This window comes from Pyxicephalus adspersus, chromosome 6 (genome assembly GCF_032062135.1).
Source record: "Pyxicephalus adspersus chromosome 6, UCB_Pads_2.0, whole genome shotgun sequence".
Taxonomy (NCBI): Eukaryota; Metazoa; Chordata; class Amphibia; order Anura; family Pyxicephalidae; genus Pyxicephalus; species Pyxicephalus adspersus.
In genome coordinates, this window is record NC_092863.1 from 79,686,374 (window position 1) to 79,701,097 (window position 14,724).

General features: G+C 36.6%; 1 protein-coding gene across 1 annotated transcript in view; it reads left to right on the forward strand.

Moving 5' to 3' along the window:
* TENT2 (terminal nucleotidyltransferase 2) overlaps positions 1 to 14,276 on the forward strand; it is a 25,898-nt gene extending 11,622 nt beyond the window's left edge. Inside the window, exons 7-13 of the mRNA XM_072416318.1 lie at positions 658 to 734; positions 1,164 to 1,292; positions 2,782 to 2,825; positions 5,478 to 5,614; positions 7,569 to 7,660; positions 8,402 to 8,481; positions 10,754 to 14,276. Coding sequence (XP_072272419.1) covers positions 658 to 734; positions 1,164 to 1,292; positions 2,782 to 2,825; positions 5,478 to 5,614; positions 7,569 to 7,660; positions 8,402 to 8,481; positions 10,754 to 10,834 — 640 coding nt within the window. The 3' untranslated portion in view covers positions 10,835 to 14,276. The remainder of the gene's footprint in view (positions 1 to 657; positions 735 to 1,163; positions 1,293 to 2,781; positions 2,826 to 5,477; positions 5,615 to 7,568; positions 7,661 to 8,401; positions 8,482 to 10,753) is intronic.
* The last annotated feature ends 448 nt before the right edge of the window (positions 14,277 to 14,724 follow it).

Here is a 14,724-nt window from a genome sequence, read left to right on the forward strand (position 1 = left end):
TTCATAAGTATTAAAATGTAGTGGCAAATTGTTTACTGAAGAGGCTGATTGAAGACTTGCTATCACAACAAACATGTATTCTCAAACTCTTTATATGACATGAAAAACATTTGCTAGGTTCCTGTACTTTTATCAAACTTGTCAGTTTGTCAGTCTTTTGGGCATAGAGAATAATGTCATCCACCTGGGTGACAGGATCCCAATCCAGCTCTTGTACTCCAGCAGCAGGTAGACCAGGCATGTGGATCATTGATTATACATAGTTTGAAGGAGTGGGGTAGGTAGCAGTTGTCAGGCGTCACTGAAATTTTAGCCTCAATGGGATGGTGACGGCCTATTTGGCTTATATTTTGCCTCCCTGGTCTTATTCCTATAAGTAGCCAAATTTTAATGAATAAAAAGATTTAGACCAGTGACGGTAAAGGTGGGAAGAAAAGTGTTAGATCATGCTGGACATTCTCCAGCAATAAAATTACTAACTTTATGCTGTTTCCCGTGCACAGTGATAAACAGTGTACAATAAAGTCAGTAAGCAATCTTAAGTATAGTTAAGGAGCCTGTACAACTACCTAAAACTCACATGTAAGGCTACTAACTTTTGTAGAAAAATGGATTGTTATAGTTCCATATTTCACCTGTTTTTCCCTTTTTTGCTAGTGGTGTGGAGTTTGACTTGAATGTAAACAATGTTGTGGGAATCAGAAACACATTCCTCCTTCGAACCTATGCACACAGTAAGTTTGTCATCTCTTTATAAAAAACGACCAAGGGCTCATGTTAGACTTTTTCTTTCACTGCCTTTGGCACATCAAGAAAAGTGTTAAAAAAAAATCCCAGTGACAATGGATAAGTACACAAGTTTTTATAAGCTCCATTTTGAGATTTATGATTGCATGGTCTGTTATATTTTACAATACTGAGAGCCAAATTGTCAGCCATCTTTATTTGCTTTGGGGCTTTTTAATGCTAAGGCACCAGTGTACTGAAACTCTAAAATACAGTGCTCTTGTAAGATTGGTAGATTTGTCCTTTGTTCTTTTATAAAGTAGTTGCACATGCCCAGACAGTTGAATAATCAAACAAGTCTTTTTATTATATTAATTATGTTGATAATACATATTGGTAAGTGAAGTTAATTGGACTTTCTCACTCTAATTTTGCAGTAGAGAGCCGTGTCCGTCCTTTAGTTCTGGTTGTCAAAAGGTGGGCCGGTCATCATGGCATAAATGATGCCAGCCGTGGAACCCTGAGCAGCTATAGTCTTGTTTTAATGGTTTTGCACTATTTACAAAGTAAGTACCTTATCTCATATGATGGCATTTTGGTAGTTGAATGTACACAGCAGGCAATTTTACTCTGTGCAGAGCTTTGTCTGGTAAGTGAAGAGTGTGTTGGCTGGGTCTTGTGTGGGCTGAGTCTGATCCTTTTCTCCCTGTGGGCCTGACTGTTACTCACAGCTGTTAACTGACTCTGCAGCAGAACAGTCATCATTAGTGAAGAAAGGCACTGTTTGCATGATTAGCCATACACAGGAGGCAAAAGGGCTTTGTGGAAAGATGAACAGGGAGTGTGGGCTAAAATGTGGGGGAAGACATCTCTGCAGAGTCCTAGGCTACCTTGTGCATCATGATTCAGCCCTGATATGTGCTTGTTTAGCATCTACCAAAAATAAAATACCTTGTATAAGAACAGAAAAAAAAGCATGCACATGTATAATTTTATTAATGGAATAAATTTGTGCCCCCAAACTTACAGTGCTTAATTTATATCCTTGTTCTATAGGTTAGAATCCGTACAGGGCATTGTGTTAAGAGGTACTTGTGAGAGAAGCAAAAGTTAAGGCTGGGTACACATGGGTCACAACACACAAGGAGCAGTGGAATGTAGCATAGTAAATAATTTCTGATAGTAACACCATGCTTTTAATTTTAGTAGCACAAGCATTACTACATTGACCTGTAATGTTCTGTAGATTCACTTATGGGGGTAATAAGTGGTGATGTTTGCTACAACAAAGATTGCCAAATGCACCCTGCTTTCACGTGTTAGTACACACATGCTTGTTATTTTAGGTATATGTAGTTATATTTTAGATATAAATAGATCCTGATGGAAAATGTCACCCTCCTGTCTTCTAAAAGAAAACTAGGTTGCTTTTTTTTCTCAGGTTTTGTCTGTGTATCACTACCATAGCTAGTATATATCAGGAATCCAGACTTTGCTTTGGTTTCAGTGACTTCATTATTGAAGTTGGAGATGGCCAAGCAAATAGAATTTTTAGGAAAAGGTTAGCAGCCCTTGTATTTTTCTTTTTTCTCTTTACTTTGTTTATTTAGGGCTCAGTTAGTCAGAGTTGCTCAGAATTGGTCATAAATGACAGTCCCTGTAAATGTTTTATGATGGGTACTTTTTATGCTTCTGTAAAAATAGGAGGTTGCTGGATGGTACCAGTGTTTTTAAAGTCTGTCACATACACTTGGTATAAATGGAGATGGTAGAAGGTAGGAGCTCAGTCTCCTGATGCTGTATTTTGAAACTGTCTCTACTTCATACCACTACATATCTCCCATCCTATTGTGCGTTAATTCCCCCACCTCCTGGATTGTAAGCTCTTCGGGGCAGGGTCCTCTCCTCCTATGTCACTGTCTGTATTCGTATTTGCAACCCCTATTTAATGTACAGCGCTGCGTAATATGTTGGCGCTATATAAATCCTGTTTATTATTAATAATAATATGAATAAATTTCTAATCTTTTTTTTTTTTTTTTTTTTTTTTTATAGTTCTACCTGAACCAGTTCTTCCATGTCTCCAGAAAAATTACCCAGTAAGTACAGCTTTTAAATGACCTTTTTGAAACTAAACCTCTTTACAGCACCTCAGTGAAAATATCTACGCTTAAGGATACCTGAATGCTGGGGCCACAGTGTGACTTTTGATAATACAAGGCAGCATTGGGGAAGGGTTATACAGTTATGAGAAAAAGGAAGTACAACCTCTTTTAATTCTAAGGTTTTATGTATTCAGGACATAAGTCATCTGGTTCTTGGCGTATTCTAAATTATTCACGGTTACATTTATTTTTATTGAGAAAAACAAGAAAAGACATAAAGGTATACAAAGGCAGCATGTGGGAGGCACTGTATTTGCACAAATCTATAAGAAAAGAATTGTCTTTGAAATGTCTTTTTTCAAACTTACCTACTTTTTAATTACCAAAAATATGACGCTGTCATCATAGAATGTGTTTATTAGAATTTTGGCTAGCATCCACAAGAAATTAGCAGTATAAAGGTTTTTTTTTTTTCTGAGATGCCAAGAACTCCCTGGTAAGATTGAAAGTGGAGCTGTCTCAAGGTGATAATATTTACTTATAAATTTTAGTTACCTGCAATGTTAGCTGAAAGGCTATTTGCCACGAATGAGCACCTTTGTACAACAAAGTTTTTGCTGTAATTTGTTAGAATTTTGTACCATAGTTTATTTTCCACAGTCTGCAGTGGAGCGAAATCTATGCAAATTATATTTGATGGGAAGAACCAAAATATTGCTTTGTTCATCCCCTATGAATAGATTGAAAAAAGTCACATCGCTTAGTAAACAAGTTTCTCTAATATAATATGCAGCACAAGATGGAGCTGCTTGTCATTAACTTTGCATTGACTAATAGATGTGTAATACAAAGTCAATTTCAAGTAACCCTTTACTTCACACAGAAATGTGTGATGTGCATGATTTACTAGAGCATTATTATTGATAAACTTTGCTCCAGTCTCACAGGACCCAATTTATTTTACCTTTGGGCACTGGCTTCTTGCACAGTATACTTTTTTTAATTTTACCTGTTACAACAACAGAATACAACTAACTGAAGTGCAGTGTTCATGTGTAGCCCTACTTTGAAATAAATTAAACACTGAACTATGCCCCTATTATGATTTATTTTATAAATTTGTGCAGTATTTATTGTATTTCACTGGATTTATTTATACTCATAATTAAAGTATGATCAGTAATCTTTCTCATATATACTTTTATATTTTAAAGTCCAGCAATCATAATTCGTTTTCCCAAAATGAATAGGTAATTTATTTGGTAATTGATAAGTAGATTATTAAGTAATGAAATATATATAATATTAATATAAATTTACGTAAATAAATTATTATATAATCTACATAATTATGTAAAATGTTTACACACAATTATATATATCAAATATTACATTGTAGCAACAAAATCTAAGAAACTTATATTTGAACAGGGTACTTTTTTTGATGGGCAGAGTTTGTTCTGACGATGGCCTAACAATGAGATTTTAAGGGTTGTTACCCAGGTGTCCCCCACTTGCACCTCTTTTGTTCACCTCTACCCCACCTCCCCCCCCGTTTCTGAGGAATTGGGGTTCAGTTGCTAGAAGCCTCTTGCAATGTGTAACAAGGTAAATTTGTTTTTTTTTTTTTTTATGTGCAGAGATCGTTGTTCTAATGATGCCTTAGCGATTAAATTTTAGGCGGTGTTAGTCACAGGTATCCCCCACTTGCACCTCTAATTTTGTTCACCTGTACCCCCTCGTTCCAGGGAAATTGGGGTCCAGGTGATTGAAGCCTCCAGCAGTGTGTAACAGGGTAGCTTTTTTGATGGGCAGAGTTCTTTGTTCTGACGATGGCCTAACAATGAAATTGTAGTCCCCCACTTGCACCTACATTTTTGGTTTGTACATCTCCCTGTTCCAGAGGAATTGGGGTTCAAAGTAGGGAAGGGGACAGGGTAGTTTTGTGAGAGGTAGGTATAAATTTGGCGTTTGCACCTCCTTGCTATGTAAGTCGCCCGGGGGTCCATAATTTGTATGTTTAATTTCAGGCTTATAGACACACTAATAAAACAGCAACCCTGATGTCTTCACTAGTTTTTATAATTATGACCCCTATATTTTGAAAGTTGTTAAAGGTGGGTAGGTGAAATTTGGACTACTGCTATCTGAGGGTCCCTTGTGTAGGACATATGGAGGTTTGTACCGAGGGGGATGTAAGGCTGTTGTCCATGACATGCAGCATTCACACACAAACACAGCTGTGAATCTTTCCTGATGATGACGTCATTGTACACGCTCATTTGTAAGTGCTCCCTGGTAGATTTATTTCACGGGTAGATTTTTTCATTAGCACAACGGAAGGGGAATCCCCCTCCTCAGCATCCGGAAACCCATCAGGGATCTCCCGTCGGCGGGCAAAGGGAGCCAAAACAGGCTGAAGAGCCACGGGTTGCCGACCCCTGCTGTAGATATAAAGACACTTCAATGTATGACATCCAAGCAAGTGTACTATTGTAACTTGCCTTATCTGTAAAAACTAAACTATTGTGCCACTTTAAAAAGCTTTGTTTCCCAGTGTACACTAGTTTGTACGAAACCGCTTTTTCCTTTTATTTGCACATTTGTTATGTGCCTGACAACAATTTTTTTTTATGCTTTTTATAGGAATGTTTTAACCCCAACATGCAGCTACACCTTGTACACCATGCTCCTCGCCATATTCCGAAGTATCCATCCAAAAATGGCACCTCCTTGGGAGACCTGTTTGTGGGTTTCTTAAAATATTTTGCTACAGAATTTGAGTAAGTTATCAATTATGCAGTACAGGTCTTGACTCATTTGTGTTCTTATTTTGACAGTTTAAAAATAAAAAAAAATAAATGCTACCATTTACAAATATGTTTTTTTTGTTTATTAATATTACTACAAATAGTTTAGTTAGTTAGCTTTTAGTAAGCTACATTTATGCACTTACCTAACATAACTACATTACTGACTACTGACACTACAGTGTTAACTACCTAAATACAAAGTCCTAACTATTATATACTTTTAATAAAGGTTCAGCTTCCTTTGTGTATAGTCGGTAATTATGGGAGAAAGCCCTGTGGAATCTGTGTGCAGAGGAGATGATTAGTTGCTGATATCATACAATAGAAATCACAAGTGTTTTGCAGTAGTTGTCCACCAAATAATACTTAAACTTTGTAGTTCCATTATCCATAAAACAAACCAGTCTAGTGGATAACCTCATATTATGATAGTTTCAAATGTTAAACAAGTGCATTAAATAAAGTTTTATGCACAACTTTTTCAAGACTTGCGTGATTGGTTTTGAATATTACTGAAGCTAATTCTCTGAACATTAAAGAGACCAAAAGTGGAGACGGTGATCCATGAGTTGGTATAGCAGCCACAAACCACAACTAATTGTCCACAACATTGTACTCTTTTTGAAGTTGTATGATGCAGAATACATTACTGTTCCAGAATCACTGGCCTGCTAGTATCCATAGAAGACAGTGTATTTAGGTAAGGGAGCAGCAGAGAGGTGTCAAGCTATTGGTTAGACCAGGGGTCAGCAACCTTTACTACCAAAAGAGCCATTTTGCCTCCTCTTCCACTAAAGAAAAATAGTCTGGAGCCGCAAAACATAACACAGTTTATAAACTTTTAAAAGTTTTAATATTTTTTTAATTTTACCTGTTACAACAAGTGTGCATGTGTAGGCCTACTTTGAAATAAATTAAACACTGAACTATGCCCCTAGAAGCCTCCAGCTTCTAACGTATCATCCTGTTACATTAGCTGGAGGCTTCTAACGTAACAGGGTAGATTTTTTTGATGGGCAGAGTTCTTTATGTTCTGACGATGCCTTAGCAATGAAATTTTAAGGGGTGTTAGCCACAGGTGTCCCTCATTTGCAGCTTTAATTTTGTTCACCTGTACCCCCCAATCTTGAGTAATTGGGGTTCAGGTGCTAGAAGCCTCCAGCAATGTGTAACAGGGTAGATTATTTTGATGGGCAGAGTTCTTTATTTTCTGACGATGCCTTAGCGATTCAATTGTAGATGGTGTTAGCCATAGGTGTCCCCCACTTGCACCTCTAATTTTGTTCACCTGTACCCCCTTCCTGTTCCAGAGGAATTGGGGTTCAGGTGCCTCCAGCAATGTGTAACGGTAGATTTTTTTGATAGGCAGAGTTCTTTATGTTCTGATGATAGCCTAACAATTAAATTTTAGGGGGTGTTAGTCACAGGTGTCCCCCACTTGCACCTACATTTTTGGTTTTGTACATCTCCCCATTCCAGAGGAATTGGGGTTCAAAGGAGGGGGATGTAATTGTACACACCCATTTGTACACGCCCCGTGGTAGATTTATTTCACTGGTAGATTTTTTCATTAGAACACTGGATAGGGAATCCCCCTCCTCCGCAGTGTCTTGGGAGGAAGGGGATCCCCCATCAGAGATCTCCCCGCGGCAGCCGAAGGGAGCCACAACAAGGAGGCTGAAGAGCCGGATGCGGCTCCGGTGCCGCAGGTTGCAGACCCCTGGGTTAGACCCTTTAGGTCTAAATATATGGGCATACATCAGAAAGTTGTCACCCAATCTATTTGATGTCTGTGGATGCTCTTATGCATTCCCTGACTGACTGATCTCAGAACAAGAGGGTGTGTATCTTTTTGTAAAATGTTTTGTATATGTTCTATAAATATAATATACATATATATTATTATTTTTTTTTTTTTTCTTAGCTGGGCTGAAAAGATTATATCTGTGCGAGAAGGCAAGGCTATGCAGAGGACAGATGGTATTGAATGGAAACACAAATACATCTGTGTGGAAGGTGAAGCAATAAACTTGTAAATGTAACCATAATTTTACTAAAATGTTTGTCTTCGGTTTAGTTCACACGTAGGTTGGATCTGTCTTTAAAAAAAAGTGTGACCCATCAGTGTGGAACGTCTGAGGACACTTATCTGCACACAGTTGCATTATTCTCCTGATCCACTGTTAGAAGGCAGGACTTTTCTCACACGTGTCCAAACAAACACTGTGCGCACATTAGTGACACCACCAAATCACCATTGAGACTATTGATTTATTCAGATATATAGCTATATAAGCTATGTAGGTACGGGATTGCCAGGCACATTTGTTTATCAGGAAGAATTCCAAACAAAAGGTATCTATTTTTTTTTCTCCACACAGCATTGCTCATGGGCAATTTAAATTTGTTGATGTTCCTTATAATGTCAATTTTTTGTTTTTAGAGTGCACTTTAAAGCTGCACTCCAGGCAAAAACAAGCTTTTCATGATTGCAGTTTAGTAGTCTAGCCTGGTAACTTTCCATGTCTCCAGCTCCTGATCAGGCATAAAGACAAATATGTCTCATGAGGGGAAACAAAATCCTGTCCTCGTGGTGAATGTTTATTTTGAAGAGAAAATTACAAACTAACAGGGTAGCGATAGAAGATTAACACTTGTGGATAACCTCATTGCAGTCTATAGAGGATCTAACTTGATGGCCATATAGCCATCCACATGTAAAGGAAGATAACATAAAGAACATGTTTTCTCTTCTAGAGCCATTTGACAGAACTAACACTGCTAGAGCAGTACATGAAAAACTCAAGTTTGACATGATTCAAGATGAATTCAAAAAGGTAAGAATATGTGGCTTTCGCAATCATACGTAAAAGTGAACTATATTTTCAGGCAGCTATGCTTCAACATTCTTTTAAAAAAAACTGAATAGGTCACCCAGTCAGTCAGTTTGATTACATTGGCTTGTATTACATTAGGCAGGATGGAGCATATGAACCAATCAAATACTGCTGACGTCTGACGATAATTTTAATGTTATTTACAAGACTATGCTGTCTTTAGACTACTACTAATTATTAAAAAAAAATCAGGTGGGATCATCAAGTAATAAATATGGGGGACTTTGGTTAACAAACTGGTATGTTTATTCATGCAGAGTGCATCACATGTAATTTTTTATTTTGCTCATAGTTACTTAGTCAGCCTTGCTCAACATAAGTTCTTCATGAGATAGCTAAAGGTTCTGTGCGCGTTGATGATATTCTACCCACACAGAACACCAATGCAATGGGTCACTTCCACACTGACCACTGGTGGTAGGAGACACTACAGTTTTAATATGTGCATTTCTCTATGGTTCATTTATTTTCATCATATTACTGGACATATTGTACAGAACTGCAGGGTGTCAAATGTTCTAGGCATTCTGTATTTTTAATTCTTGTGAATTACACATTTTACAGTGTGGTGATCACACTAATTCGATATAAATTGTAGGTATGGTTCTTTTTAGCAGGGTTTCCCTCAAGATAAAAGGGTTGAGAATAATTCTTTTAAGTTCTGTCTGGCATTATCAAACCAAGTAACCTCTAGCAGAAATGTAAAAATAAAGTTTGAGGTGTGAGTTGAAGTAGGTAAACAATTGCTTGTAGACCCTTTGCAACCTTTAAAAAAAATTACCATTTAAAAAATTAAGCTAAAGATTTCTATTCCCTGGAGACTATATTGAATCATGTTTACATCTCTGCAACCCAATGTTGCTTTGCTAGCAAAGTGCTGAGATATGTTGGTATGAAAGGATCCTAGAGCAGGTAGAGTACCTTTGTTTTTTATTAGCAGCCTTTAATTTCATAACATTTCCAATGCATTCCAGTGGGCTAGTCTACACTAGAACGTTTGTATGCATGTATTTAGGACAATGCTGCTTGGTGTGTGTGCTTTATGGGCTTTTACGTGCATTTTAGGCTTGCTTTAAAATGCTTTTAAATACATTCAAAAGAGATTTGGGTGTTTTGGTGTTTAAAAAAAAAAAAAAAAATCAGTACAGACTAAGCCTTGCAGATCTTTTTTTTTTTTTTTTTTTTTTACCTGGCTACATGCCTGCCCCTCCCTTTCATCGTAACCCTTTGTTTCATAAGGTAAAAGAAATCTTTACTTGGCATATAAATTGGCTAAACCTGATGAACCTTTGTCCCTGTCTTTTGATTTGACGTAATGCTTACTGTCCTTTCTGATTTCCCCCCCTCTTTCATTACCCTCCCCCATAGTCCCTCCTTTCTTTTTGGACTTTTTCCCCTTCCCTCTTTTACAATATTCAGTATTAAGTTCAAAGATAGTTTTACCTCTTAGCTTTTTGAGAATTTTGTAAATGCTCTGACCATTGTTACGGTTATTGTTGATTCTCCAATGCTGCCACTATTTTTTTAATTATCTCTTTTGATTTGTGTTGTGTCAATTATTTAGAAAGACGAGTTTGTGCAGTGTTCCACTTTAAATAATTTATAAAAGAGAAATATAGGGGCTGCCACTGTTCTACTTCTAAAATACCTTTATACCATGCCAGTACCAAGACAGTCAAACATTTTTTAAGGGAGATTTTCTTTCCAAGCTATTAAATCAATGTATTAGTGTTTGAATCAATAAAACCACCAGGGAACTAGCATTTTTCAGACCGAAGAATAGCATATATAGCAAATGCAGTTTCCAAGGGTTTTCTCATTAGAGGTGCCCTTTAAGTGGAGAGAGATATGATTGTTTCACAAACATAAGTAGTTATATGGAGAATAGTTACTAAAGATTAATAGAACTGTAAATTTTTTTCCTGGAGTTATACCTTTAATAAACAGTTTCAAATACATTCCTTTTTATTGATCTTGGTCTCCTTTCAATCCTTGTACAACATTGCTTCTCCCTCCCTGTCTATTTTACTGGGTGTAGGCAAGGCGGTGACACTACAATATTCCTTTTCCTTGACGTTGCGCACCTTTCTGTGCTGTCCAAACTAAATGAACCTTGGAGGTGGCTAGGAGGCCTTACACATCCTTTGCAGATAATGTTATGTATATTTGTAAGTACATGATTCTAGAGACTAATTTGTGATTTCTCTTTCAGGCATGGATGATATTACGGGAAAGCAAAGACCTAAACAGTGTGCTCCCTGTGGGAAGAATTATTTGCATGCCAAAAAGATAGCTTCTACCTTTTCAATATAAAACATCTACACCTCATGAGATTATGGACTACTTTTTTTAAACCGGAAATTAAATATATAAGAAATAATACTTTTAGTAAAAAGTTGTTTTTGTGTACATAACGTTCCTTTTTATTGTGCTTTTTTTTTGTCCTGTGTCGGTTGTTTGTTCTGCCATGACTCATTGTGAGAATGGAACCTACGCCTTTGTTCTAGAATTGCACTACACTTTGATAAAATGTATGTATTAGTCTGTACAAATATACAGCCACTCTACCAATGTTCTACTGTTCTTTGTTTATAGAGATTAATTAAATAAGAGCCTGATTCTGTTACCTCAGTTGATTCATTTTGAGTTCCTGTTCTGAGAAATCATTGGAAACAATCCCTCCAGCATTTAACTTGCCTCTATATGAAAAAAAGGAGAGAGGGTATGTCAAGCATAAAATTGTAAAATTTTTAAGGCCAAAGTGAACCTGTCTTATGAAGTGCACAGACTATAAAATCTATAGCGGTTTCAAACTTGTTTTCCATCCACCACCTGATGAACCTTCCCAATCTTTGGGAAGCTTCCAGCTTAAGGCTGCATTCCCACAGAGCATTTGTAGAACAACTAGCTGATGGTAACCTCTGGTTCCTTCAAGCTTGCTATCCCGAGGCACAAGAGTTCCTAATTATTCAGTGGATAAGTGCTTGCTGCTCGTGTTATTTAGGGTTAAGGGGATGTCAATATGATGTTTTACGAGGTACATATGACCCACTTGCTCCTTCCCTACTAGAGGAAAAAAAACAAAGTCTGCTGTTTGACTTACCTGGCTTAGAGTCAAGCCCCATCTGCTAATGATCAGTTGTCACCACATCCAACATAGGACTGTGGAGTTTGTTGTTTGGGGTAGGAGTGAATGCCATTGGACACAATGTGCTTGTTAAAATGTAGTCAAAATACACTATAAATGAATTGCATAGTAGGTATCCAAACACTTCATATGACAGGTTTACTTCAAACCCACATAGGTAGATATGAAAGAGATGCATACTTACTCCGATTATTATAAAACATCCCTGCTATGCTTGTTCTACCATCTGTTACAACAACTACAATGATAAATAAGGACATCCTATTTTTCCTGTTACATTCTCAGCAAATCCTTAGGCAAGAGTTGAAAGGGTGAGGACTAGAGGGTGAATAAAGTTTTCCACCTACAGCTAAAATGGCTGCTTTGGATGGATGGCTGTTCATTTTTCAATGAGGTTTTAGCGTTTGGAAAACAAGCTGGAGTTAAGTTGATAAGATAAAATACAAACTTGTGCGAGTTGTCCTTACATTATGAATTTAGACTGTTTGTGTTATTTGTAGCTAGTGCTGTCTGAAGACCTGTGTATACTGTAATGGTATGTTTTTTTTTTTGTTTTTTTTTGTTTTTTTTTTAGCAGAGGTAGAAAAGTCCTTTTCCAAACCTTCCTCGTAACATATACTACGTACTGCTGGTATGATGTGTGTGTATAAGATGTTTATGATGCTTTAAAGGATAACTATTCAAAAAAAAAAAAAAAAAAAGTTGCCTTCTGCAAGGCAATAACTTAGTCAAGCTTATTGCCCCCATTAGGTAGAGGCACTCTTTTGAATTGTTCTGATCACGGATATCACCAGGGATGAAATTGAGACTTAATTCAAAATTTGAGTTGCCAGCAGAACAGGAATAAAGAGGAAATCGTCCAAGTGGGACTTTTGTTTCTGTGACAATTGTCCTATTATATTTTATTTTTTACACAGTAGAAAGATATCCTCCTGCTTTACTTTTAGTCTAAAGGACAGGAAGAGCAGGAAAATATCAGAGATAGCTGTCAAATCAAACCTTACAGGAAGTTTTGCCCTAAAAATGGTGGAAAAACTTTTGCTTTAGGTTTAATTGTGAGTGAGTAGTATGAGTGATTCCTGAACTATTAAAATAATCATACTTTTATATCTCCTCTTCTACCATTTTTTAGAGTTAGGTTTACTCTGAAGTGATGTCTCTTAAAAACTACAACTCTAGACTAACTCAAAAGCCGAGAACCTAAACCTGACCCTCCCAACCTATCCAGTTTCAGTGGTGATTTTAGGGTTTTTGTTCTAAATGGTAAGTTCCCATCTTTTCATACATTGAACTTAAATTCATTTAGGTCTACACAAGAACCTTGTGGTGTTTCCATTGTAATTCACCTGATTCTTAAAAAATCTTCCAAGGAAGGACAACTAGGGTGTAGTTAGGTCAATGAGCAGGACTGGTATAAAGAAGACCTGGAAAGATCAATCTCTTAAAACACGTGTTAATGATACTTAATTTAGATTCAATTTCTTTCTATAGGTCTGTCAAGAGAAAAAAAACAAGTATTTATAGGCGTTTCATAAAATTCCTCACGGCCCTTTAGTGATGTTTTATATACATTTATATATACATTATATATATTTATATATGTATATATAAATATATATATTTATATATGTAAGATGATGTTTTCTTTATTTATTTGTATGAAAACAGTCATTTGACAGTAATGTAATTGTTAACTTGTGAACAGAGATCTAGATAATTTTTTAGCCTAGAAAATGGCTACCTCTGCTTTTGAATGGGTGACAATTGCAGATTGAATATCAACTCTTCTGCTACCTTTGATGAATTGCTGCTACTAATATATTTTCCTCTTATGCTGTACCTTGTAATGTTTTTCTTATAGTAATTCTAGTAATGGCAAATGGGAATAAAATGTTCTTGCTGTTTCTTTTTTTTGTATGTCGTCTGTAGAGATGGGCAGCTGTTGTTGTGGATATAGGGCTGTGCTACCAATACACACACATGCAGCTACAGGCAATCTTGGCAATTTTTATTTCTATGAAATCTTGTGGTTCAGGGAATTCCAGTCTCACTATTCTTTACAAGTCTACAGTACTGTGTAGTTTTACCATAGGTGTCTACTGCTTTGTATACAGTAACTCTGACAATCTGTTACACAGAGGTTAGCTACTTTCTTCTAAACCCTAACCCTAGTATGTAACCCCAATTCATTCATTCATTATATCAGCCTTTTTCAGCTAAAAGAGCTGCAAATGAGCTATGAACTTTTTCCTAAAATTTAGGAGATCTCAAGTAATTGAGGTATGGGGTTTCTTACTGGTAATACACAGGGTGGTACAAACAGATGATGGGTTTTCTGACAGCCTGGGGATATGATACATTAGTGGACCAGGTTTCTCTATTTGTACCCCATATTGATCCACTGCCCTTACAGCCCAACAACAGGTGATATATGTGACAATGTCAAATTCACACATTGTAAAAATCTGCTGCTACTGCCCATCTCTGTGTTTAAAATATTGCATTTCATTTTGCTGCTTTTCATGAGTAATGTATGTTCTTTTTTTGTTTTGAAAAATATATAATTAATAAAAGGAAAATGATTAATTAGTGGGGTATGTGTGGTTTTGAAACCTTGGTAAAGATGTTCACAATTTAATTTGCTTATATGGGTAGCATTATGACCAAACGATTGTATATATTGGTTGATGCAGTCAATTCAGTGAAGTTAGACTTTTTTCATCATTACCTAAAGTATCTACTTTTACATTTGGTATTTTAATGGTGTCTTTCTGATTTTTCCTTGCTAGTCCGACTTCTGTGCTATGTTCTGCTCATCTGTATCCATGTGGTCCAATAAGAGGTCCCATGATAGCCTTTCATTGGCCATAAAGAGTAAACTGAATGACAGCTGGTCATAGCTTGGTCCTGATGCCAGGCCCCTAACTGTGAAACTAAAAAAAGGCTTTAAAAGAAACCCGTCCTGTTTAACCTGCATTATTTCATGCAAATAGGTATGGCAGACAACAAGTATCTAAATGTACTGAATGTCAAAT